Genomic DNA, 27,789 nt, shown 5'->3' on the forward strand with positions numbered 1-27,789 from the left:
GGCCATGCAATCAAAACCAACCCAAAGACCTGTTGGACATGGTCCCATCCCAACTATCTCCATTGTGCTTCCAAGTGTCTAAAGGGAGAGTCAGACCCATGACATTCCCAGGCCATGCAATCAAAACCAGCCCAAAGACCTGTTGGACATGGTCCCCAAGACCAGCCCAAAGACCTGTTGGACATGGTCCCATCCCAACTATCTCCATTGTGCTTCCAAGTGTCTAAAGGGAGAGTCAGACCCATGGCATTCCTGGGCACAGGGAATGCTCCAGCCCCAGCCCCAGCAGGTTTCATCTTTTAACATTTTAATGAGCTTCGGGACTTTTAGGCACATTAGTTATGTTGCCCTAATTACTCATTATAATTCTAATGTGCATTTTATATTTAATTACAATGCTTATAAAGATTTGGTATGGACAGTAAATTATTATAACTAGCATGTGCATAATGATTACGAGCTGAATTTATTAACTTTTACACGAGCATTCAGGGCTGGAAACTTCCAATTTCACCTTTTGAGCCCCCATATTGTCTGATTAAACCAACATATCTGTGGCATTAATTGTAAATGTCAAGAAAAAAAAGATCTTTTATTTTCCCTGTTTTCATCAGCTTTTAATTTGGCATCCTAATGCCATCTTTTGTTAGTGAAATTGCTTTCCAGGGTGTTAAGATAAAAAATTCCAGGTAAGAGAGCAGGTTTTCTGAGATGTGTTTTGTGCTCAGAAGAACAGATATCAGCGATATTCAAATATATTCTTTTCTGTATACGCACCCTCCGAGTGTTTTACCAACGCAGTAACAAGCCAGACAGCGTTACTTGTACTTTAAATAATTAAGATGGGCTTTCGACACTCTGGATTATTTAATTTTTCTAATTTATTCAGCGCAGCAGCCCTCCCTCTGCCCAGATTAATGGAGTGGTTCCATAATGGCTCCTTGTGTCAGAACCTTCTCTGCCGTGCAGAAACATTGGAGAGACACGGCTGGAACAACCACTGGGCTCAGCAAGTTGCAGGCTGATTTATTCCAGCTTTTCTCCATCACTTATCAGCATCTGGACTCGCTGCCATCCTGACACACACATTTCCATACATTGTACATGCAAACACAGGAGATGGGGTAAGAATTCAGTTCTGGATGGAACACAGGGGCTCTTTTGAGCTTTTCGATGAATACCAGGCTGGTTTGGGTTGGGAGAGAGCTTAAATCCCATCCCATTCCCACCCCTGCCATGGCACGGACATCTCCCAGTGTCCAGCCTGGCCTTGGGCACTGCCAGGGATCCAGGGGCAGCCACAGCTGCTCTGGCAATGCCATCCCAGCCAGGAATCCCTCCCCATGTCCCCAGTAAATCTAAATGTGCCTTCCTTCAGCTTTGCCTTTCCCACTCAGGCCTTCCCTTTACCAGCCCTGTACTTTCAAGGTGGATTAATTGAGCAATGGTGCCATCCCCTCATGGATTAATTGAGCAATGGTGCCATTCCCTCATGGATTAACTGAACAATGGTGCCATCCCCTCCGGAGAGAGCAGCCTCAGGCATTCCCTGGTGGGATCTGGGATGTCACAGGGATGTCACAGGGATGTCACATCTCCTCCCTCAGTCCAGCTCATGGATTGCACTGGAGCCCCCAAATCCCTGCCTGCTGAGCCATTTCTGGGTTTGGACAGGAAACCTCTCTGAGGGTCTGGGCACAAAGCTCATAACCCACGGGTGATTGGTATGTGGGTGGAAAACATCAGAGTGGCGCTGAGGGGCAGGGACAGGACGGTGCCACAGAGCTGTGCCAGCCTGCAGGGAGAGCCGGCCCTGGGCCTGGCAGGGAGCCCACACCAGGCCCTGCCTCGGCTGCTTCCCTCCCTCCCTCTGGGGAAGGTACAGGCAATGGCCTCCAACGGCTTCCAGGAATTACTGAGTGCATCTTTTGGCAGCAAAGCTGGGGAGAAGATGAACTGCAGCAAGCTGGTGGCTTTCCAAGCAAAGAAAGCTGGGAAGCAAGGAGCCAAGTCCCTGAGGGTAGGGGGGCAATGCAGGCAGAGCCCTGCTGCAGCCCCACGGCCAAACCACCCCAGGGGCACCTTCCTGGGCATAGGGACACTGCTGGGGTCCCCCTGCACAGTGCCCCTGCCATGGCACAAACCAGCCCAGGGCACCTTCATGGGACAGAGACCCTGCTGGGGTCCCCCAGCCCCAAACACCCAGCTGGGGCCTGGCTGTGCCCCCCAAACCCAGCACAGCCACCAGCACACACCTGTGCCCACCCTGCAGCTCCCTGATGGATTTATTGGGATCACACCTGGGGTCGCAGTGAGCATGGGGCTCCCGGAGGTGCCCCACACACTGGTTACCCACAGCAAACCTCCTGCTGCGGGGCCAGGCAGCACTGGGCACAGCTGGAGCTCCCCAGGTGCAGGGGACAGAGGGAATTTGGCCCAGCATGGCTGCAGGAGGGGATGCAGCACTGAGCATGCAGCATGGCGGGGAGGAGGAACCAGCTCCAGCGCTGCTCTGCCATGGCCAGGCTGGCAGCAATCAGCCAGAGCTGCAGCAAAGCAGAGCAGGGGATGGTGAGACTGAGCTGGAAGACTTTGCTTGAGGGACATGTCAAGGTGCTCTCGCTCTTTTCTCATTTTAGAAGCTGACAGGGTGAGTGCTGACACCTGGACAGCAGCACCTGCCTAAGCCCTCAGGATCTTCCCTTCCCTTCCTGGGAATTTTGGGGTCTCTGAGGTGCTGGGATAATAAGCACCAGCCCAAATTTCTTCACTGGTTTCTGTGGATAAACACGTTGTGTTTAAACTGAAATCCATTACTGAGCACAAAGGGGGAAATGAGGAATCCCACCCTCGTTATCTCCCAGCAGTGGTGGAACCCCCAGACCCACGCTGAGCCACTAAAGCAAGGACAGGGCTGCACTGGGGTTTGGGTAGAGCTCAGGAGCAGAGGCAGAGCTTTGGGCAGCACGGGGCTCCCATCCAGCTCGCTGAGATTGCATCCCAGGCAGCCAGGTGAGCCCGGCGCTGCTGCCGAGGCCAGCACTCATTACTGCCGATAATAAATGCAAGCATAAGTCACAGTTAGCACTGAACAGATTGTTTGGGGTTGCAAAGACAGCAGCTGTCACAGCTTGACAGCTTTCTTGTTAGTGAATCAGCTTTCCTGACAGTCTTTTTGATTGAAAACCCCTGTTCCCTGACAGAGTGTTGGAGCTGATGTACATATGTAGCTCATGAAGAATGAGAGGGAGCCATGAAAGGTCTCGAAGCTCTCGCTCTGTATTAAAAGGAGTTCAGTTTGCATAGAGGGAGGGCTGGGCTGCGCTCCCCAGCTCTGCAGGGAGGTGACAGGGACAGGGAGGTGACAGGGACACGGCCACAGCCTCAGGGGCTCTCTGAGAGCAGGAAGGATTTCACGCTAGGTAGGGTCTGAGGTGTCACAGACAGCTTCTATGGAAAATCCTCTCCTTAGGATTGTTCCTCCTGAGGAGCTGGGAGGCCTCAGGAACAAAATGCAAACAATGGTTATCTGCTGCTGTGGAATGCAACAGGTGCATCTGGGATTGGTCTCATGTGGTTGTTTCTAATTAATGGCCAATCACAGTCAGCTGGCTCAGACAGAGAGCTGAGCCACAAGCCTTTGTTATCATTCCTTTCTATTCTTAGCACAGCTTTGTTTTAAACATAAAAGCAAGAGGGGACTTCTCAAAGCTCCTGTGGCTCCCATCTGCTGCCTCCACCACACCTTTGCCACCACAGCAGGTACTTGAACCCCAGGAAAAATCAGGCCGTAATAATGTCTTTACAGCACATTCCTAGTGCAGAGCCATTTCACACTGCAATTACTGGGATAAAAAAAAAAAAAAAAAAAAAAAACATGAAAAATAAAATATCAAGGGATGGGAAGTTGCACTGGGCTGACACTGCTCAGACCTGGCTTTTTGTGGCCCCAGCAGCTGCTCTCAGACCCCTCTGACCATCACCTCAAAGCTCTGCAAGGGACAGGAGCCCTCAGCCTGGCCCCACAGCAGCCAGGCACAATGCAATCACAGGCAGAAATATTGCTCTGCACTCTGTTGACTATTAGGAAATATTTTAAGTAATTGTTTTTTGCTGAAGAGCGATCTGGGCAGGGGAACACTCCTGGAAGCTGGAGAGCTCTCCATTAATTTTGGCTCTAGCCCGGAGTCTAACACAGCTCTGCTCCAAATTGCTGCTTCCAACACAGCAGCTCTTTGGAGATGACTCATTTCCATTAAAGGCTCAATTTCCAGGGCTGTATTTTCACTGGTGGTTAAAGTGGGATGACCTGGAGGCTGGGTCTGGCAGGGGGAAAGGCACCGATCCCACCTGCTGCAGGCAGGGCTGGCTGCCAGGGAGCCCCTGCCCGGCCCTGGGGGCTCCACAGCCCCCAGATGGGACCCCCAAATGGGACCCAGCACCTCTGGGATGGGGGGAGCTGCACACAGAGCCTTCAGGGGGCCAAAGCCCTGGGGGGAGCACTGGCACAGACATCTTTTATGGAAAATTCTTTCCTTGGGATTGTTCCTCCTGAGGAGCTGGGAGGCCTCAGGAACAAAATGCAAACAATGGTTATCTGCTGCTGTGGGATGCAACAGGTGCATCTGGGATTGGGCTCATGGGGTTGTTTCTAATTAATGGCCAATCACAGTCAGCTGGCTCGGACACAGAACCTGAGCCACAAACCTTTGTTATCATTCTTTGCTATTCTATTCTTAGCCAGCCTTCTGATGAAATCCTTTCTTCTATTCTTTTAGTATAGTTTTAATGTAATATATATCATAAAATAATGACTCAGCCTTCTGAACCATGGGGTCAGACCCTCGTCTCTTCCCCAGTCCAAGAACCCTGTGAACACGGTCACAGGAGTTCATTCCTCCAGCAGACTCAGATGTACAGAGGTGTCCAGAGCCCCACTGGAACCTTCCTTTAGCTTTAAAGTGACAGCAAGAGCAGGGCAGCAGATAAAACCTCCCAAAAACCCTTCTGTGCATTGTCCTGCCCACAGATCCAGGGGCTGGTGCCACACTTTCACCAGCCATGGCCTGAAAGCTTCACAAGGTGTCTTTGTAAAAACCAGCAATACACTGATTACAGCATTTTCCACCCATTTTGGGGCAGTGTCTCATGGCTGCTCCATCATCTCACAGAATCAGGTGGGGGATGATCTCCAAAGTCACCGAGTCCCAGCTGTGCCCTGTCCCCAGCCCAGAGCTCTGAGGGCACCTCCAGAGATGGGCACTGCAAACCTCTGCCAGTGCCTGACGCCCCTTTCCATGGGGAACATTCCCTGATACCCAACCCACCCTGCCCCAGCTGCCTTTGAGGCGTTTCACATTTCCCAGGCTCTGCCCTGCATTGGTGTGTGACTCCGAACTCCACATAAATGTCAGCAGCTCTCCTCACAGCTCAGGCACACAGAACAATCCTTTTCCTCTCCTCAGGCACACAGAACAATCCTTTTCCAGCCCAGAACCAAGGACAACACTGCAGCTCCAGCCCCAAAAAGTGCAAACAACAGGGAATGGGGGAGAGCAAACTGGGAGGGTGGGACTGCAGAACCTGGAGCTGGGATTGGACAGCGAACCCCAACATGGAAATGGAATAAAACTTTTACAAGTGTGAAAACTCCTAACTTGGGGTCAATCTTGGGTGTAGCCGTGGCCTGGCCCTTGCACTGCCCAAGGTGTGTCCTTTGAAGGCCTTTATTTAATAAATCCCCATTTTGTGCCCGTAACTTTGAGGTGGTGATGCTCTCAAGGCATCAAAGGTCCTGGCACTCTGAGGACAGCAGCCCTCACTGTCCTGGCACACCTGTCCCACCCTGGCACCGCTGGCTCCCAACCAACGCCTCCTGGCAGAGCAGCAGAGGCTTCTCAGGCAGGTGCAAACCATCTCCTTATGTTCCAGGAGATGTGAGCCCTGACCCTGCAGCTCCTGTGGCTCTGCCAAACCCCTGCGAGGAGCTGTGCCAGCACAGTGCCCCTGCCCAGCAGGGACAGCAGCAGCCCTGCCACACGAGCAGGGATGGGCAGGGGATCTGCAGGGATCTGCAGGGATCTCCAGGGATCCACCCAGAGCTGGCAGAACCCCTGCACAAACCATCCCCCCAAAGAAATCAATGGGAATTCAAGAGCCAAACTGCACAAACCATCCCCCCAAAGAAATCAATGGGAATTCAAGAGCCAAACTGCACAAACCATCCCCCCAAAGAAATCAATGGGAATTCAAGAGCCAAACTGCGCTCCAGTCCCAAACCTGAATGACTGTTTTAATCTGACTCCTGAAATGTTAATAAAAGCACCTGAAGGACATTAAATGACAACCACTGCTTTATAGGACACTTCCTTCCCCACCAGTTGAGGGAAATGTTTTCTTCAAAGCAGCAGCATTGCTCCTCACCAAGCAGTTGAGGTGACTTTAATTGCCAGAGCAGCTCTCATGGAATTGGTGTGAGCTGTTTTCCATTGTGTTGCTATGAGATAGCACATCACACAGCTCACATAGGTTTTCAGCAATGAGGCCAGCTTGCAAATGAGCTAAATAACAATTTAGTCCTAATGGTGACCAAAAATAACAAGACAAAACCCAAAAAGCAAAAAGAAAAAATAAAAACTTCAACCGATGACATTGTGCATTAACAAAATCTCCAATTTATAGGATTGCAGGAATTCTCCAAAGACCTTTATCTTATGTAAAAAACCAAGAACCCAAGCCTGTTATTTGCACTGGTTTCACCTGAAATATTTTGCTGGCAGCCCTTGGCTGGGGCTGCAGCCAGACCCAGCCCTGCTGGCCTTGATTTGAACTCAGACAGCCTGAATTTACCCCAGGGCTGTGCTGCCCCCGCCCCTCCCTCAGCCCAGTGGGCAGCTCGGCGCTCCCAGCCTGTGCCCACAGACACAGCCCCGGGTGATTCCCTGCTCCTGCTGGGTGGGATGTGCTGCAGGAAAGGTGTCCCCACACTCTCTAACTGCAGCAGGGTCTCCAGTGTGAGCTCTCAGGGTGCAGCAGCTGCACAGGGTCCCATCTGCACAATCAGGGTGGTGTGGAGCAGGAGCGAGCCAGGAGCTGGGCTGGGCTGAGAGGAGAACACACAGCCTTCCAGGAGAGCCTGCACGGCCACAGGAGAGCCTGCACAGCCACAGCCATCCCAGAAAAACCTGCACAGCCACAGGAGAGCCTGCACGGCCACAGGAGAGCCTGCACGGCCACAGCCATCCCAAAACCACCTGCACAGCCACAGGAGAGCCTGCACAGCCACAGCCATTCCAGAAAAACCTGCACAGCCACAGCCCTCCCAGCCTGGCTATGGTGCCACTGTCCCATGCAGCAGCCATCCTCTGTCCCCAGCAATGTGCCACCGGGTTGGCACCGCACAGTGCCACTGTCCCCAGCAATGTGCCACCGGGTTGGCACTGTCCCACGCAGGAGCCAGCCCTGTCCCCGCTCAGAGCAGCAGCCCAGCTCCAGCTGTGCTCTCCTGCAGATGTTTTTGGGTGGGACGAGCAGCAGGGAGGGCACTGCACTGCCCAGGGCTGCAGCAGCCAGGACAGAACCCCAGACACAGGGGCCAGCCCTCTCAGCTGCCTTCCCACAGCACCCCAGAGCCTGCGTGCACCCAGGGCAGGCTGGGGCCGCGCCCTGGCACAGCTGGCACGGGCAGGGGCAGGGCTGGTGCCTGGGTGTGTGCCCAGCAGCACCCACACAGCCCAGAGCAGGGCAAACCCCACTGGGCACTGGGCACTGAGCCCCTGCTCTGCTCCATGGAGAGCACCAGCCACGAGCAGAGTGCCAGGAGCCCCCAGTGCCACTCAGTGCCCCCAGTGCCACTCAGTGCTCCCAGGGCCACTCATTCCCCTCTGGAATGCTGCTGAGCCCTGGGGAAGCAGCAAAACCCCTGGCAGTGGGGCTTGGCTCCTAAAGCCAGGACTGACCTTAACCCCAAAGCCCAAAATCGGGGATGTAAACATGGAGCAACAAATCAGGAGCCATTAAAACCAGAAAGAATCAGAGTTCTTGATTTCTGCTTCAAGCGAAGCCTCCTCCTCCTCTCCTCTCTTTTATTAAAGTGGGAATTAAAATTAAATTGCTCAGAGCAATTTTATACTTGGTGCCAAAGCAGAGGAGGACCGAGACCTCCAGAAAATATGTGGGCTTTGCCTTCACACTTAATAATTTAACCGAGGCAATTTTCCTTCTTGGATCCAAACTCAAGGCCCTGCCCAGGAAATGCTGGTCCCGGGTCAGGAATGGGGCACACCTCCTGGGCAAAGCCTCAGTGCCATGTCCAAGGGACTGGCAGCCCAGCAAGCCCCAGGTCCTGCAGGGCTCTTCCCCAGGAGATTTGAGGTTACAGATTTAATTAGGCCGGCGTGGCTCGTACGGGATGCCTGATTTCAAAGTAAAATCGCAGCATTATCCATAATGTTATGCAAAGCACCATAGCAACAGCGAGGAGCCTTCGAAGAAATGCTAATGAGGGGAGAAATGCTAATGAGAGGAGAAATGCTAATGAGGGGAGCTGTTCAGCACAGCCCGGCCTGGCCAAGCGAAAACAAACACCCCACTTAAAATTCCTAACAAGAACTCACACATGCCTGCACCAGCAAAACCCCACTGCCAGAAATGCCTTATCCAAGCATCCCAGAGAAATCCCTGATCAAACAATCCCAGAGGAATTCCTGATCAAACCATCCCAGAGGAATCCCTGATCAAACCATCCCAGGGAAATTCCTGATCAAACCATCCCAGAGGAATTCCTGATCAAACCATCCCAGGGATATTCCTGATCAAACCATCCCAGAGGAATTCCTGATTGATCAAACAATGCCAGAGGAATCCCTGATCAAACAATCCCAGAGGAATTCCTGATCAAACTATCCCAGGGAAATTCCTGATCAAAGCATCCTAGAGGAATTCCTGATTGATCAAACAATCCCAGAGGAATCCCTGATCAATCAAAGCATCCCAGAGCAATCCCTGATCAAACAATCCCAGAGAAATTCCTGATCAAAGCATCCCAGAGGAATCCCTGATCAAACAATCCCAGAGAAATTCCTGATCAAACAATCCCAGAGGAATTCCTGATCAAACCATCCCAGAGAAATTCCTGATCAAACAATCCCAGGGAAATTCCTGATCAAACTATCCCAGGGAAATTCCTGATCAAAGCATCCCAGAGGAATTCCTGATTGATCAAACAATCCCAGAGGAATCCCTGATCAATCAAAGCATCCCAGAGCAATCCCTGATCAAAGCATCCCAGAGGAATCCCTGATCAAAGCATCCCAGAGAAAACCCTGATCAATCAAAGCATCCAAGAGCAATCCCTGATCAATCAAAGCATCCCAGAGCAATCCCTGATCGATGCAAGCATCCCACGGGAAGGGCTCAGGACCTGCCTCTGTAACAGACCCCCAAACCCCACCTTGGGCTGGCTGAGAGCTCCTGGAAGGGCTGGGACATCCCAGGGAATGAGGAACCGGCTCCCAGCACACAGCCAAGGCTCCAGAGGCACAGGAAAACCCGATGAGGTTGGGAATAAAGCTCCCAAACCCCAGACTGAGGTGATTTGCTGGACACAAAGCACGTGCATGTAAAGGGAAGGGCTAAATCACAGAATCTGCTGAGCTGAGGGATCCATGGGATCATGGTCAGCCACGAGCCCTGCACAGGACACCCCCACAAGCTTTTCCTGAGAGCATTTCCAAAATCATCCCAAAGACAGGATTTCACCAACCCAGTGACCCCAACCCTTTGGCTTGTGCCCCAGGTTAGGACAAGGCAGGAACAACGCAGTGAACACCTGGACAAACCAAACTGATTCGAGCTAAGTCAGCCCAACGAGCTTCAGAAACTCCCTAAAAGGCTGCATTAAGCAAATGCAGGGCTGCAGGTGAGTCCGGGGCAGGCAGCGCAGCTTTGCCAGGGTGAAGCAGTGCCAGGCAGGCAGGGAGTGCCAGGCACAGCCCTGGACATGCTGTGACAGGGGTGCAGAGCACCTGCAGCACAGTGAGGAGAGCAGCTTGGCCAGCAGGATCCCAGGAGGGACTGGGCCAGCCCAGCACTGCAGCTGGGTCTGGGCTCAGAGTGCCTTCAGGGGGGCACGGGCTGTGCCAGGCCCTGCTCTGCCCTGCTCCCCCCTGCTCTGCTGGGCAGGGCTCAGGGACACACAGCCGGAGCCGAGAACCCCAAAACCACCCAGGGAAATGGAAAATGTAGCCTGAAAACTGGACAAAACCACCCAGGAACATCCCTTCCCTCCCCAAAGCCACCACTGGAGCTTGATTCAGTCAAGTCTGACAGCTCCGGCTGCAACAGAGCTGTCCAAGGTACAATTACAGGCAAACTGACCCTTCACATGGATTATCCTAACAAAAGGGAATTCTGCAATGCCACTCCGCTGTAAACCCACATTTTCTATTTATTTAGACAGCTGACACTTTGAAATAAATGCAAATAAATGCCAGTTTCCTGAGGCACACATCCCATTCCTCATCCCCTCGCTGTGGCCTCAGCTCTAGTGGAAATTCTAGGATTTAGCAGCTGCCTTTGATATTTTTTCAAGCATGACAGTAATAGAGCAGGAGAGAACGAGCACAGTGACAGCAGCACCTGGAGAGTTTCAGACCAGCTTTCAGATGACACATTAAATCCACACACTGGTTCATTCAAAGCAGGGTTCAATATTATAATCTATAAATCAGTATTTGCTTTGCAAAATGTAATAGAAAATGCTAATAGGATTTACTTGTGAAACGAAATTGGATTACATCTTATCTATTTTAACTTGATTTGGTGGAGCATTCCTTCAGCACCAACCAGCAGCTCCAATGGCTCCTCTCCTTTTCTGCCTCCCCCAGACATTTGGGGTTCAGGCAGATTCTCAGGCCACCCTTCTTCCAAGGGAAATTAGGGAGGGCAGACACAAATGAGTAGAAAATGCAGCTGCTGGTGTATGGGGCAGTGTAATGGACCCCCTGTAAGCCATTAGAGGCACCACGTGTGCCAGGAGCTCCGTGGTTGTGCAGGGCTGGAAGCTGCCCAGCCCAGAAACCTGAAATTCACAGAGTCATCTACACCTGGGCACTTTGTGTCCCTGCCTGGGTGGCTGAGCAGCCTCTGTGTGCCGTGAGCATCCAGGTGCCAACAGCTCCCTGCACCAGGAGGGGAGCCCTGGGATGGCACCAGGAAAAGTCGTGGAATGGCACCAGGAGCGCAATAATTGAATGGCACCAGGAGCACCATCATGGACTGGCAGCAGGAATACAGTCACAGAATGGCACCAGGGGTGGGTGAGAGCAGCAGCAGAGGAAAAGAACTCACAGAATTTGCTTAGGTTGGAAAAGCCCCCCAAGACATCAAGTCCAAGCTTCCCCCAGCACTGCCAAAGCCACCACTGACCCACATCCATCCACAGGCACCAAATAAAAGGATGGAATTTCTGGGGGGAGAGCCTTGCTCTTACCAGTTTGTTGTGGAAATGAAACTCTACTGCACTGTCCCCTGTGCCCCAGGAGCCCTGGAGCACCATCCAGCTCCTCCAGAAGTGTCACTGCACTGTCCCCCGTGCCCCAGGAGCCCTGGTCCCATGAACCAGAGCAGTGTGGGCAGCAGGGAATGCCCAGGTGACAGCAGTGGCCCCACAGTGACAGGGCATGAGGGGCTTTGCTCTCACAGCAGCTGGGACGGGGCCTCTGGGGGAGACACAACGCTGACATCTCATATTTGTGACCAATAAAGTGCCACAGCGACTCCGAAACCAGAAACAAATCACACGCTGGGTAATTGAGGTTAACCAAAGAAAACTGTCAGAACAAACAAGAGAAAGTATTCACATCGTCGTGCCTGAGTTTTCTCACATGTTGGAGGGAAAAAGAACATTTCATGTCATGCTGAGTGCTCCATCAGACTCAGACCCAAGCTGAGAGCACCTCCCTGGTGTGGAGATCCCAGCAGGGCAGAGCTGCTGCTGGCACCAGCACCCAGCAGGTCCCCACAGCAGGGTCCCTCTGTCCCTTCTCAGGGAACAGTTCACACTCCATGGAGGTCAGGCCCCATCCAGGGACCCAAACAGAGCCTCTCCTCCCCTCACATCACTTACAGCATCATCATCACAAGAAAAACCAGAGAGGGCCCAGCCCAACACGCAGAGCAGCCACCAGCAGCTGCTCGGATCATCGCCCAGAGCGACAGTCTCGCTTGGTGACACCTGGGTGACAGAGCAGAGCCCCCTCAGCCGCTGTGACCAGCCAGCAGCTCCAGCCTGCTGCAGCCTCTCCTTGTGCACCGCAGGAGGCAGTAACAAAGGGCAGCACTTACAGTTGACTGTGACTTTGACTTTCCTCACGTCGGGCACCGAGACATCGTTCTCCGCGCTGCACTCGTACTCGCCAGCCTGGTCCCTGGTGATGCCGTAGATGTCCAGGTACTGCCCGCTCTCAAAGGGCTTGGCTGCAATGAGATAGCCACAGGAGGAGATTACTGCAGGCTGGGCACACGGCCCCTGAAACCCAACACGTGCACAGCAGCCAGAGTTTGACACGCTCAGCCACTGCAGCAGCCCCAGCCCCAAGGGCAGGTGTATTGAAGCAAAGGGGACTAAACTCTCCACACAGGTGACAGCCCCAGACTCCTGGGGCCGGCCAGAGGCTCTCTCCTGACCCAGCTCCACAGAGAAGCTCAACAGCCCTGAGACACACCAGGGTAATTTGCACCTGATGGGTGCCACAGAACAGAGCTGGCTGCCCCAGAAGTGTCCCAGGCCAGGCTGGAGCACCCTGGGAATTGTTCACAGCCAGGAGCACTGGCCCAGCTCAGCTGGAACCCACTGGGAATTGTTCCAGGAACATTGGAACCCATCAGGAATTGTTCCAGGAACACTGGAACCCATCAGGAATTGTCCCAGTACACTGACCCAGCTCCAGGAACACTGGAACCCACTGGGAATTGTTCCAGAACACTGGAACCCATCAGGAATTGTTTCAGGAATACTGGAGCCCATCAGGAATTGTCCCACTACACTGACCCAGCTCCAGGAACACTGGAGCCCATCAGGAATTGTTCCAGAACACTGGAACCCATCAGGAATTGTCCCAGAACACTGGAGCCCATCAGGAATTGTTTCAGGAACACTGGAGCCCATCAGGAATTGTTCCAGAACACTGGAACCCATCAGGAATTGTCCCAGAACACTGGAGCCCATCAGGAATTGTTTCAGGAACACTGGAGCCCATCAGGAATTGTTCCAGAACACTGGAACCCATCAGGAATTGTCCCAGAACACATCTGCTCCCCCCTGACAAGGGCAGAGGCGCTTCCCCAGCTCCCGAAATCCCAGCCCCTACCATTCCCTGGCAGGGAGTGTTTGGTGTCCCTCACCTGGAGCTGCTCCTGCTCCCAGCTGTGCTCACAGCCTCTCCATGGCCAATTTTCAGGTTTGGGTTCCTCCCAAGGCGCTCACCACACCACAAACCCCAAAAAGATCAGTGCCATCATTACTGCAGCATAGCTCTCACAGCAGCCACCACCACAGGTGCTGGAAATTATAGGTCTGAGGGTTTAAAAGCCTTGCTGGAAGTGTTCTCCCAGCCTGAAAGCCTTTAATTGGCTGTTAATAACTGTGCCTTGGGGAGCAACCCACGAGGGCAGTGGGGACAAGGCAGAGCTGTTACGTCCTGGCTATCAAGGGTGAATTATTGGTGCATCTGCACAAGCCTGGGCTTGGCTGCCTCTGGAAAGAGGGGAAACATTGGGTTGGCTCTGATAATTGGAGCTCTGGATATATCTCCCGAGACCCACACGCTGCTCCTTCAAAAGTGCAATATTTCTCAGGTAAAAATGAGCTGATATCTGTGGGAATGAGCTCAGCCTGCATTTAAAACTCTCATTTTCATTGCATTCTATTAGTTATTAATGAGTTCATCTGCTTTTATTGAAAAGCAAGAAATGCTTCCCATTTATCATAAAACTGTCAAAAAGAAAAAGATCCTGCTCATTTCTGTGCCACGCTTTTGGGCAGTTTTAGTTTGTGTCTCACTAAGATTTTGATCTCACTCTTGTCTCTCAGTTCCTCCACAAAGCCCCAATTATTTGACCATCTTAGCTGGAGTATTCTTCTCCTGACAAGTGTATTTAAAGAGAATTCTGTAAAGGATTTCAAGAAGGCCAGAGGATTTCTAGGAATGCCTTTAATTGTTCCTGAAGGGATGCTCAAAGGTCTGCAATGTCCTGGCAGAAAGGGCCCGTTTGGAGGGACACCCCAGCTGCAGGGGAATGTCACCTCACCAGAGCAGTGGCTCTGGATGTCACTGAACTGGAGCCTGATACCAACCCTCCCGAGGCCGGTACCTGCCAGTCCCGTTAAAAGGAAAAGGCCAAAATCCCCACAGCGGAGCCCAGGGGACGTGGCCTTTTCCACACAGAGCTGTGGCTTGGGAGGCCGTGCTGGGAGTGATTTTATTGCTGATCCACAGGCAAAGGGAGGAATCCCACCCAGCCGTGTCTGTTGGGGGCTCTGCTGTCTTTAAGCTGTTAATTAATGCCCGTGTTGGATAGCAGGCACCATTGATTTAATGACAAGCCATGCCTTCACCAGCTGAACAATCCCTCCAGGATAAGCAGCGGGCCATGAAATTCTTATCAAACACTCATAAAAACCCTGAGCTCCCCGAGAGGCTGCAGGAGGGCTGACCCAGGCAGGGCACCAGCAGGGCCCCATGAATGTCACTGCTCCCAGCAAGGGCTGCTGGGGGAGCCAAGGCCTCCTGAGCCGTCCCACTGCCACAGACACCTTTATGGAAAATCCTTTCCTTGGGATTGTTCCTCCTGAGAGGCTGGGAGGCCTCAGGAACAAAATGCAAACAGTGGTTATCTGCTGCTGTGGGATGCAACAGGTGCATCTGGGATTGGGCTCATGGGGTTGTTTCTGATTAATGGCCAATCACAGTCAGCTGGCTCGGCCACAGAGCTGAGCCACAAACCTTTGTTATCATTCTTTGCTATTCTATTCTTAGCTTAGCCAGCCTTCTGATGAAATCCTTTCTTCTATTCTTTTAGTACAGTTTTAATGTAGCATATAATAAAATAATCAATCAGCCTTCTGAACCATGGAGTCAGATCCTCGTCTCTCCCCTCATCCTGGCACCCCTGTGAGCACTGTCACAGTCCCACATCCCAGGGAATGCAGGTTTTGGGTGTTTTCCAGGGCATATTGCTCATCCATGCCTCCAGCTGACCAGAGCTTCCTCCAAAGGTGTGCTCATGTGCCTGACATTTTTCCTTTTTAATGTTAAATTAAAATACTAATTTAATGTTAATATTTTTAAAGGGGGCAGAGCAGCTCCTCTCTGCTCAGAGACCCACAGTGCACAATTGATCTGGTCTGAGGGAAAGCAACACCAACATCCTCCCCAGCAATACCTGCTCCCTGCTTGGGACTCAACAAGAAAAAAGAACCAAGCCAGAAACTTCCTTCTAAAACTTCCAGCTTTAAAGCCATCTGTAAGCAGGAGAGGGAGCATTTGAAGGGTTGGCCCTCTGTACACAGGCAAAGCCCTGCAAATCCGATAATAATTCCTGTCAGCTGGGGATTTGCAGGCTGGAGATGCAGGCTTGAAGCACTGGCACTCCAGCAGAGCCCTTCTCCTCTCTGCCAGGGGCAGGGGGGCTCTGGCAGGGCCGGGTTTGCTGCTCGGGATTCGGGGAGGCTTTGCTCAATCCCTCTCTCAAAGAGCAGCACCAGGCTCTGGTGGGACACGGCAGAGCTGCAGTTCTGCCCTGGCAGAGCTTCATCCTTTAGCATTCTGCCTCCATTGCTAAACTATCGATGCTGCACTTTGCTGGGAAATGTCAGAACAAAATAAGTAATACCTGCAATTTATTCGGGTGACATTTCAACAATACAGATTTGGAGATTACAACCCGCAGCCCGGCGCTGTTACGCTGAGTAGGGAGATTTGCTGGATTTACATAATGGGGCTGTGTAATGAATATTTATAGAACGCCAGCATTTACATAATGACTGCAAGTTAAACATGCACAATAAAGATTCTGGGCCAATAATTTACGGACTAAGTTTAAAAATCACCTTGAAATGCATTTTATTTTTATTCCTACGAAAGGTTCAATTTATCTCTTGTTCAGAAAAATTGAATCCGACCTCATGCGAGTCGAGGCTGTGTTGATGTAAATCATGATCATATCCTGGAATTAGTCTACATTGAGTCATTTGTATTCAGAGATTTCAGTTCCTTATCTTTTAGCAGCAGCTTTGACAAACAATTTGAGAATATTCTAAATATGCTTGGTTAATATAATTTAGTGCTGGATGGGAGATGCGCTGCCTGCCCGGGAGCCTCATTAGTGCCGCTGGGAATTACAGCCAGAACGGGCAGGAATTAGCGAGTGCAGATGAGGCAGAGGGAGGAGAGGAGCTGTGGGCAGAATACCAACACCACGGGGCTCTCAGATTTCTCCCGGCTTGGTGGAGCCAGGCTGGGTTTGCTGGGAGGGCTGCGCTGCACCTGTGGCGTGTGTACACCTGTGCGCACCTGTACCTGTGTGCCCTGGGCACTGAGCCTCCTCTGGGCACACCTCAGCCCCTGCCAGCCCTTGCTGCCACGTTTCTCTCCACAGAGAAAAGCAAGGCACAGCTCTTCCCAAGCCTTTCTGAGATTCACGTTCTCTGAGAAAGGGAAAACACAGTTCTTATCACTGTGCTGTGCCAAAGCAGAATGCAATGCGGAGGTTGTTTATCCAGTGGTGCTGTTTTATTTCCTTGGCTATCAGGGCCAGCTGTGTGTGTGTGTTGGGAGATTCTGGGCAGTGTGTGCAGAGCGAGTGCTGGGCAGACCCAGTTTAGATGAAATGTATATAGTATAGTATAATAAAGTAATTAATTAGCCCTCTAAAATACCCATGGAGTCTCCTCATCATTTTCTCGCCTTCGTCAGAGTCACTTTGATTTACATGAGCACTGGGCTTGCTCCCTTCACATCCAACAGGATTTCTGAGCCCTTTGGAGCCTGTGCTCTCCCTCCCCAGCCCCTGCTGTGTCTGTGCATCCCCAGGGCACAGAATCCCACATCTGGCATGGTGGAAATGTCCAGAGTGGGGTTGGATGGGGTTGGGAGAAAGGAGCACATCCAGGGGGTCACTGCCAGCCCCTCTGAGTCCCTGCACTAATCTCCACAGGTTCATTTGGGTTGGGAAGTGCCTCTGAGCCCCTGGATGCACCTGGCCGTGTCCCCAGGTGCCACCTCTGCATTTATTTATTTTTCCTGAGCTCCAGATGAGGATGCTCTGCTCCCCCTCGGCCCCTGCTGCAGCCTGAGTGCAATAATTCTCCTTTTCTCTCCTCCCTCTCCAGAAGCATCACCCCAGCTCCTTCCTGCAGCCACTCAAATGCTTTAAGCCATTAATCCAAAGTATCACCAGGGTTTCCAATAAAATTTTATTTGACATTTAGTTAAAATCCATTTTCTGCTACAACTGAATTTTTCCTCTAGTCCCTTGACGGACACTTCAGGCCGAATTCATTGTCATTGTTTTAAAGGTCAGAAGTGAGGGTTTTTTCCCAGATCTTGCTTTGTAAAGCCAACTGCTCCTCGGGATGACGAGAGGCCGTGGCAGCCCACGGAACCCTTCTGGTCTGTAATTACAGGATTTACACAGGCTGGGGGAGCAGAGCAATCCCTCACTGCAAAGCTCTCAGTGCAAAATCCCAGCGACAGAGGCAGGGCCTGGGACAGAGCTGGGGAGCACAAAACCCTCATTGCCAGGGCAGGGATCTCCCCATGGCCCTGCTTTGCTCACGGGGAGCAGCTGCAGTGGCCCTGACATTGGCCAAACCTTTCCTTTCAGTGTGCTACGAGGAGCCAAAGGGATGCATGGAAATATCCAACAGCAGGGATGCTCTCAGTTGCCATTTTTTTCACAATTTTTTACATGCATCATTTAATTCGTTCAGCAAAACCATAATGATAAACTGTACCATGGAATTTCCTGAGGGAGGGACCCACCAGGACCATAAATCCCAACCCTGACACCCCAAAAATCCCACCCTGTAGCAGTGGAAGAAATGAGAATAAACCAAACCTACTGCATGGCCTGTTCCTGTGTTTAACTCTAATTTCCCATTTCTAGGGAGCCCTGTGTGCTCCTCAATTCATCCTAGCTGGGATTTTAACTGGAATTGTTTGATCCATGACTGTGATTACAGCACATGCAGGGACATCTATCCATATTTAGGGTGCTCTGTCCTCATTCCTGTGTTGTGGTGATGCCTTCAGCTTGAGCTTTCATGTTTCCCAGACTCTGCCCTGCATTGGTGTGTAACTCTGAACTTCATATAAATGTTAGCAAGGTCTCCTCCCAGCTCAGTCACACAGAACAATCCTTTTCCTCTCCTCAGGCTCACTCTCAATCCTTTTCCAGCCCAGAACCAAGGGCACCGCTGCAGCTCCAGCCCCAAAAAGTGCAAACAGCAGGGAATGGAGGAGAACAATCAGGGAGGGTGGGACTGCACAACCTGGAGCTTGGACACTGAACCCCAACATGGAAATGGACCAAAACTTATAAAAGGGTGAAAACTCCTGACTCAGAGCCCAGCTTGGGTCCATCTTGATGTAAAGCCCTGGCCAGGCTCTTGCACTGCCCAAGGTGTATTCTTCAAAGGCCTTTAATAAATCCCCACTTTATTCCTGTACCTCTGCCCAGCTCTGCTCCAGGAGCCCCTCAAGGCACCATCCCAGCCCTGCCAGCCCCAGCCCAGAGCTCACTCAGGGCACAGGGGTGGCACAGCCCTGGTGTCCCTGTCCCTGTGCCCAGGCACTCACCAGAGGGGGAGATGTGTCTCCAGGAGATGGAGGGCTCTGGTTTCCCCGTGGCCAGGCACACCAGGGTGACGTTGCTGCCCTCATTCACCACGATGTCGCTGGAGATCCGGAATATCTTGGGGGACACTGCAACGAGAGGGACAGGGCTGTCAGCGGGCTGGGGCCACCAGCAGACATGTTATGGAAAATCCTTTCCTTAGGGTTGTTCCTCCTGAGAAGCTGGGAGGCCTCAGGAACAAAATGCAAACAATGGTTATCTGCTGCTGTGGGATGCAACAGGTGCATCTGGGATTGGGCTCATGGGGTTGTTTCTAATTAATGGCCAATCACAGCCAGCTGGCTCGGACAGAGAGTCAAAACAGAGCCTTTGTTATCATTCTTTCTTATTCTATTCTTAGCCAGCCTTCTGATGAAACCTTTTCTCTTCTTTTAGTATAGTTTTAATGTAATATATATAATAAAATAATCAATCAGCCTTCTGAAACATGGAGTCAGATCCTCGTCTCCTCCCCAATGCAGGAACCCCCTTGAACAGCATCACAGGGGCCACCAGCAGGGACACAGCACACACAGGGCCCAGGGGACATTGCAGAGCCTCCCCTGGGTCCCAGACCCCACAAGCAAAAGCAGCATTTCCCTGTGTGTGTGCAGAGCAGCATTTCCCTGTGTGTGTGTGCAGAGCAGCATTTCCCTGTGTGTGAATGCAGAGCAGCATTTCCCTGTGTGTGTGTGCAGAGCAGCATTTCCCTGTGTGTGAATGCAGAGCAGCATTTCCCTGTGTGTGTGTGCAGAGCAGCATTTCCCTGTGTGTGTGCAGAGCAGCATTTCCCTGTGTGTGTGTGCAGAGCAGCATTTCCCTGTGTGTGAATGCAGAGCAGCATTTCCCTGTGTGTGTGTGCAGAGCAGCATTTCCCTGTGTGTGAATGCAGAGCAGCATTTCCCTGTGTGTGTGTGCAGAGCAGCATTTCCCTGTGTGTGTGTGTGCAGAGCAGCATTTTCCTGTGTGTGTGCAGAGCAGCATTTCCCTGTGTGTGTGAATGCAGAGCAGCATTTCCCTGTGTGTGTGTGCAGAGCAGCATTTCCCTGTGTGTGTGCAGAGCAGCATTTCCCTGTGTGTGTGTGAATGCAGAGCAGCATTTCCCTGTGTGTGTGTGCAGAGCAGCATTTTCCTGTGTGAGTGCACAACAGCATTTTCCTCTGTGTGTGCAGAGAGCTCCTGGAAGATGGATGCTCCTGCTCAAGGCAAGGCTGAGCTTGCTCCTGGCAGTTTGCAAAGGAGACAAAATTGGGTTTTTCTGGTGCTTTTAAAAATTAATGATGCTGTTCCAGCCACTCTGTGTGCACCCGGAGGAGCGGAGCTGCTCACAGAGAGGACTACACCACATTTATTGTGTTGTTTCCTGCTGCTTTGGGGCTCCTCCATTCCCCTAACCCAAGCGCTCTCCAGCTGGGCTTTCTCTCCCTGGTTTTGCTGAAGCCACGAAGATCTGACCACAGGAACTGTGCAGGCTTTTGCTGCATTCTGGGGCTTCCCACCAGGAACTTTCCAGTCTTTCTGAGGGGAGATTGGAGCTGTGACATGGTAGAAGGTGCAGAATTTTCCAGACTTACAGAGCGCAGATTAAGTGATTTCCTCTTAAGTACGAGCTTTGTTCCATTCCTAATTGACTGGGCTCTCCTTTAATCTGGGCTTTACAGCGAGGAAATTAAATCAAAGCTCGTTGAGGATGTCTGTAAGTCCTGTTAGAATGACACTGAGCAGGTCACAGCGCCGATGCATTTCCAAAGCAGAATTAGACAAGGGATGGATCTGCGAGGTCCATTAATTAAAATAACCCCCAAATAGGCGGGGAGCTGCAGCCCTGCTGCTGAGTGTAATCCTGTCAGATGACACAAGCCATGCAGTCTGATCTGGGGCTGATGGCAAACCGTGGATGTTATTATTGGCAGTGATTTCCCAGGAACACCGTCCTGCCAGGGATAGAAATTGGCTCCCACTGCATTTCTGGAGCCTCACAGTTTGAGACAAATCAGGATTTGTGCTGTATCAGTATGCTGCTAATTTTTCTGCTATTTACTGCCTGATAGGGATCATTACATTCAGATCACTAAAATCTGCGGAATTTATTAATTACGCCTCCAATATGCGTGCGGCATCACAATGGAATGTTAATATTTATTAGGAATTTAAAAATGTTTGTTTTGCATCCGTGTTTCTTCCCACACCTCCGAAGACTCTGATCTAGGAGCAGATTTGGCATTTAAAATCTGCTCTGCTGAGCCTGGAGTGCACATTAAACCCATCACAGAGCGACTCCCCACTTCAGCAGCTCATGCCTCCCACCCAGATCACGTGGAGCTGAGAAGGTCAGGGGAAAAATTAAATAAAGCAGCAAATAAACATTTATTCAGGAAATGGATTAACAGAAGGCCAGAGAAATGAGATAATAAACAAGGGGGAGAGAGGAATTAAACTCCCAAGGAAATTTGGCGCGGGGGTCCAGCATGGAAAGTGCTTTGCAGTCATTTGGCTTTTTCTTTTTTAATGTTAAATTAAAACATTAATGTTAATGTTAGTGTTTTAAAGTAAACCCTTCCCTTTTTGCGCAATGTTTTTAATCTAAACCTTCCCTTTTTGGACAGGGTGTGTGACCACAGGCTGGGGAGCAGCTGCAGGAGGAGGCTGAGGGAACCAGGGATGCTCAGCCAGGGGAAAAGAAGGCTCAGAGGGACCTGGGCTCACCTGGCTCCAGGATTTACAGGGTTAAAGCAGGTGGAGACCCCTCCCCAGTGCAGCCCAGTGTGTGGGGAGGGGTTGGAGATTTTAGTCAGGGATGTGGCTCAGGAGGTCCTGGATGGGCTGACAGCCCCCAGTTCCACAATTCCACAATTAATTCCACAATGCCTCTATTAATTCCACAGTGAATTCCACAATGAATGTCACAATTCCACAATGAATTCCACAATGAATTCCACAATTTCCCAATGAATTCCACAATTCCATAACGAATTCCACAATGAATTCCACAATTCCCCAATGAATTCCACAATTTCCCAATGAATTCCACAATTCCATAATGAATTCCACAATGAATTCCACAATTCCATAATGAATTCCACAATTCCATAACGAATTCCACAATGAATTCCACAATTCCCCAATGAATTCCACAATTTCCCAATGAATTCCACAATTCCATAATGAATTCCACAATGAATTCCACAATTCCATAATGAATTCCACAATGAATTCCACAATTCCCCAATGAATTCCACAATTCCATAATGAATTCCACAATTCCCCAGTGAATTCCACAATCAATTCCCTCCAGCAGCCCATCCTCGGCAGCAGCAGGAGCTGCCCAGACCAATTCTAAAATTAATTTCACAATTCCTCAATTAATTCCACAGTGAATTCCACAATGAATTCCACAATTCCATAATGAATTCCACAATTCCACAGTTCCACAATGAATTCCACAACGAATTCCACAATCAATTCCACAATTTATTCTCCACTGAATTCCTCAATCAATTCCCACCCATCCCTGCCCTCTGGCACTGGGAGCCATTCCCTGTGTCCTGTCCCTCCATCCCTGCTAAAATAAATCCTCACCTGCCTGGCAAACCCAGGCACAGTTTCCATCCTCAGCCCTGGAAACTGCACTGATCCCCTGAACACTGAATGCCACACCCCAAATCCCTGATTTCAAACTAAAACCAACCCTAAACATCTCCAATAATCATTTCCAGCAAACTCCTTTGTGTGGTTGAACATCTTGCATCCTAAGTATCGATCATAAAAAAAGATAATTGTGCTTTTTAGGGTAGTAACATTTTTTATCAATACTTACTGAAAATTGCTCTGTTTTTCATACTTTTTATATATTTTTTTTCATTCCATACTCAGATGAGCTCAATATTTGCAGAGCAGTGCAATGCCCCCACCACAAACAGCATTTCCAGAGTGTGCTGAGCATGGTTTAAATGAGGAGAGCTTTTGCAGCAGGAGCCCTCCCCTCTGACAATCAGTCACCAGCGGGGACAGCTCCCAGCCCCTCTGCTTTTGCATTTCCATGATTAGTTCCTCGAGGCACTTTGATTGAAGAGCGTTGCCTAAAGGTCTCCACCTCCTCCTAATTAAACACAATTTGTCTCAAACACGGCAGCTTTGGCAAAGTGGGGCTGAGGAAATAAATGATGGGTGGGCTGGGAAGAGAAATGGTTTCATCTGCAGCCTTCATTTATTTCCAATTCCTGCCAGCGCCGAGGCGTGACACAGGGACTCACACAAGTGGCACTTGCCTAAGCTGGGGAGGGATCTTCTCCCTCCCTGGGATCTGTGGCAGTCACCATCATCTCTGGAAATTCATGGGGTGTCACTGCTGTTCAGAACTCTGTCTCCACCTGTTTGCTGTGCTCAGCTTACCTGAGACCAATCCGAGATATTGCCAGGGCGTGGGTGGAAAAGGAACGATCCTGTTTGGGAATTCTGCACCACTGGGGTGGGACCTGAGTGTGTGTGGGTTGTGCCTCTCCACCCTTCCTCTGCCAGGGCAGCTCAGCCGTTCCACTGGGACACTCCTGGGGTGTCCATCTGTCCTAGTCGGACACTCCATCCTGGGATGTCCATCTGTCCCACTGGGACACTCCTGGGGTGTCCGTCTGTCCCACTGGGACATTCCTGGGATGTCTGTCTGTCCCCATTCCTAGGATGTCCATCTGTCCCAAGGGACACTCCTGGGGTGTCCATCTGTCCCAGTGGGACACTGCTGGGGTGTCCATCTGTCCCCACTCCAGGGGTGGCCATCTGTCCCCACTCCTGGGATGTCTGTCTGTCCCTGTGGGACATTCCTGGGCAGTTCCTCTGTCCCAGTGGGACACTGCTGGAGTGTCCGTCTGTCCCCACTCCTGGGATGTCCATCTGTCCCTGTGGGACACTCCATCCTGAGGTGTCCATCTGTCCCCACTCCTGGGCAGTTCCTCTGTCCCAGTGGGATACTGCTGGGATGTCCATCTGTCCCCACTCCCGGGATGTCTGTCTGTCCCAGTGGGACGCTCCAGCAGCCCAGAGCACGAGGAGCAGGAGGTGCAGCTCAGCCTTTCCCACTCCCTGGAAAAGCTTTCAGACACTCCACGAGCCCCTTCCAGCGAGCAGCACTCTGCAATCAAAGCTCTGCCAACTGTTTAATCATGGAAATGGAGCCAAAAAGTCATAAAGGGCAAAAATAATGATTAAAAAAAAGCAACCTCCTGGTGGCTGGAGCCAAAGCCCTCCCAGCTGGGCGCTGATTGCTGGCTGGGCAGGGCCCCGTCGCTGGGGCTCATGAATGCCCAGGGCTGGGACTGGGCTCTGGGAAGGCAGGGATGGCTTTCTAACCAGCATCAGCAAGGAGAGGTGAGGCTGTGAATGGTTTCCTGGGCTCTGGAAAGGCAGGGATGCAGGGATGGCTCTCCAACCAGCACCAGCACAGAGGCTGTGAATGGTTTCTTGGGCTCTGAAAAAGCAGGGATGGCTCTCCAGGCAGCACGAGCAAAGGAGGAGGCTGTGAATTGTTTCCTGAGCACCGGCACAGGCTGCTCTGAGAAGCTGTGGCTGCCCCTGGAATGCCCAAGGCCAGGCTGGATGGGGCTGGAGAGGAATGGTCATAACTATGAAAATAGTCAAAGGTTAAAATAATACAAGATTTTATCTGGTAAAACCAGCACTCCCCTGGATTCAGTTTATAACCTCACTAAGGCAAGACGAGAAGAGTTTGCCCAGGGTAAGAAAGGGACAACTTGGTGGGACAGGATGAACACTGGTCAGTTGAACAGGGCCTGGATAAATGTGAATAAACAGTCTGAACATCTCCAAAAGCTCCTGGTCCCAGGAAGCTCCTGAAGGAGCTGCAGAGTAAAGGAGGCCAACGAAAAAGCAGCAAAACCCCGTAAATATCCCAGCAAACGCCTCCACCTTCCTCAGGCCACCCTGGCCCTGCTCCTCCTGAAAGTGTCAAAGATCTGCTATTATTACACAAGGACACACACACATTATCCCCTTAAAACCCCTCTGCTCCCCTTTCCAGCCCAACCTAAATCCTGCAAGGTTCGATTTCCAGCCAGCAGCGAGAGCGCCGCTGTTTGCTCAGCCAGAAAAGCAATAAAATGTAATAATTCAAAATAAACTCGGATTTCCCTTTCTTTATCCTCGCAGACAAAGGAAGAGCTGCACCCAGGGTGTGCAGGGGCTGCTGAAGGGGCTGTGCAAGTCTGGAGTCAGAAACCCATGGAATTATGGAATATCCTGGGTTGGATCATCAGTCCCAGTCCCATATCCTGGGAATATCCCAGGATATTTAGGGAAGAACCTTTCCCTAAAATCCAACCTAAACCTCCCCTGGCCCAGCTCCAGCCACCCCTGTCCCTGTCCCTGTCCCTGTCCCTGTCCCTGTCCCTGTCCCTGTCCCAGAGGATGGAGTTTGTACACTCAAATAGGGATGTGCATCATTTAAACACAAATTCCAATGTACGTGGGCAAAGGGATTTTCACTGAAGCATTCCTGCCACACAAGAAGCACCAGGAAAAGAGTTCTGGACTGGAAAATTAGAGGTAAAACCTCATCACTGCTCCTTACAGGCAAAATGAGAATATTAGAGGGTTGTGACAGGTAAACAGTGATATACCTGTTGCTGCTCACGCTGTCACAGGAACTAAATAAAAGAGCTGTAATGATTTGAGATGATTTCTTGTAACTCTGCATTTTTCCTTTTGGAGAACTCTACAGGTTCAGTCTCTCTCCAGCGAGCCTGAATGACAGATTTACATCGTATTCCCAAGATAGTTATTAAAATAATTTCCCTTGACAGTTCTCTGGCTGCATCACTCCCCCTTCTCTGCATCCCAGCCATATGGCTCTGCTAACTCCCCATCTTAAGCGTTTTGCTCCGGTGTGAAAAGCAGCTCCTGGTCCTTCCCTCTCAGCCCCAGCTCTCTCTGGAGCACAGCCCCACAGAATATTCAGAGCTAAAAGGGACCCCCAGGGACCACTGACTCCAAATCCTCAGGGAATTCCACCATGGAGCTGCTGCAGGGCTGGAGCCCCTCTGCAGCCAGGCTGGGAGAGCTGGGAATGCCCAGCCTGGAGAGGAGAAGGCTCCAGGGAGAGCCCAGAGCCCCTGGCAGGGCCTGAAGGGGCTCCAGGAGAGCTGCAGAGGGGCTGGGGACAGGGATGGAGGGACAGCACACAGGGAATGGCTCCCACTGCCAGAGGGCAGGGCTGGGTGGGAGATTGGGAATTGGGAATTGTTCCTGACTGGACTGGAATTGCCAGAGCAGCTGTGGCTGCCCCTGGATCCCTGGCAGTGCCCAAGGCCAGGCTGGGCACTGGGACACCCTGGGACAGTGGAAGTGTCCCTGCCATGGCAAGGGAATGGGATGAGATGGGATTTAAGGTCTCTATGAGCCCAGCCCAGGCTGGGATTTTGTGATCCTGCAGCTCAATTACACAATTCCCTTTGGATGTCACCACCTGCCCTATCCCTTTCTCCTCATCTCACTGGAGATCCCAGGGAAAGGATCCCACCCTCCCCATGGTCCCTCGGACCCTGGGGCAGGCAGAGTGCCTCTGCCTGTCCTGCTGGAAGGACTTTGGCTAAAGAATTTTATAGAGCCCAAGACACCTGTGACTTTGATTATGACCCCTGGAGCAAATTACCAACCTTATATGAGGATCTGCAAGCCACAAAACTATAAGTAAAGTAATAATTAGTTTGTCATGGGGTGAAAAATAAATTTTTGGGGTTTTTAGAATGGGGCTTCAGGGGGCAAGATGGAGGGATCTGGGCATTCCCGGCCTTTCTCCTTCTTCTTCTTCTTCTTGGCCTCCATCTCCTGCTGTGATGGTGGCACTTTGGGATTGGTTTGGAGCTCACTCAGCCCTGTGTCCCTGGGATGGTTTATGAGATGATGGCTCTCTGCTCGAACTGAACACAAATATATCTGTGACCGTGTTCACAGGGGTTCTTGGATGAGGGAAGAGATGAGGATCTGACTCCATGTTTCAGAAGGTTGATTGATTATTTTATGATATATGTTATATTAAAACTATATTAAAAGAATAGAAAAAAAATTAATCAAAAAGCTAGTTAAGAACAGAAAAAGAAAGAATAATAACAAAAGCTTGTGTCTCGGACAGAGAGTTTAAGCCAGCTGACTGTGATTGGCCATTAATTAGAAACAACCCCATGAGACCAATCCCAGATGCACCTGTTGCATTCCACAGCAGCAGATAACCATTGTTTGCATTTTGTTCCTGAGGCCTCTCAGCCTCTCAAGAGGAACAATCCTAAAAAAAAGATTTTTATAAAAGATGTCTGTGACATATATCCTGAGCAAGTTTCCACTCCTTCACTCAGTCCAAGGGAGGACAGGCTTCTTCCCTGGATTAAGTCAGCGGATAAAAATTTATTCAGTATTTATTTTTGTTCTCACCACAAAGCCTAGAAATTAGTAATGATTATCTAACACTGAAACCTGGAATTGCTTTCCACATTATTAATTCCTCCTCTTGAGCTGCTGCAGAGCTGCCCCCATCCCACGGAAACGCGTGGGGAGTGGTGTGATTTAATCTTCCTGACACTGCAGTGGCATGGGAACTGCTGGGATTAATGGGGATTAATGGCGTTATTAATATTCATATTCTACAGACAGTTAGCAGTGAATTGCCATCGCCCCGCTGCCTGCCCGGCAGTTTGGGATGCCTGGCCACAGACAGGGCACAGAGTTCCGCCCTCATTTCTCTGCAGGAAAACGAGCTGGATTCCATTTCTTCCCCAAAGGGTCCCAGCCAGCCCCGAGATGCTGATGGGATGGCTCTGTGGCACGTTGCAGGGCATTGTGCTGTGAAATCCCGGTAAATTGGGATTTTAGCGGCCAGCCCGCCGGTGA

At 51.0% G+C, this 27,789-nt stretch overlaps 1 protein-coding gene across 4 annotated transcripts in view; it reads right to left on the bottom strand.

Annotated features, from left to right (window-relative positions):
* NEGR1 (neuronal growth regulator 1) overlaps positions 1-27,789 on the bottom strand; it is a 151,185-nt gene that overhangs the window by 49,840 nt on the left and 73,556 nt on the right. For all 4 annotated transcript variants that reach the window (XM_063166343.1, XM_063166341.1, XM_063166344.1 and 1 more), the window contains exons 3-4: positions 18,861-18,986; positions 12,346-12,477 (exon numbers count right to left, since the gene is read on the bottom strand). In XM_063166343.1, the coding sequence (XP_063022413.1) occupies positions 12,346-12,477; positions 18,861-18,986 (258 nt within the window). The remainder of the gene's footprint in view (positions 1-12,345; positions 12,478-18,860; positions 18,987-27,789) is intronic.

This window comes from Melospiza melodia, chromosome 11, assembly GCF_035770615.1.
Source record: "Melospiza melodia melodia isolate bMelMel2 chromosome 11, bMelMel2.pri, whole genome shotgun sequence".
Lineage (NCBI taxonomy): Eukaryota > Metazoa > Chordata > Aves > Passeriformes > Passerellidae > Melospiza > Melospiza melodia.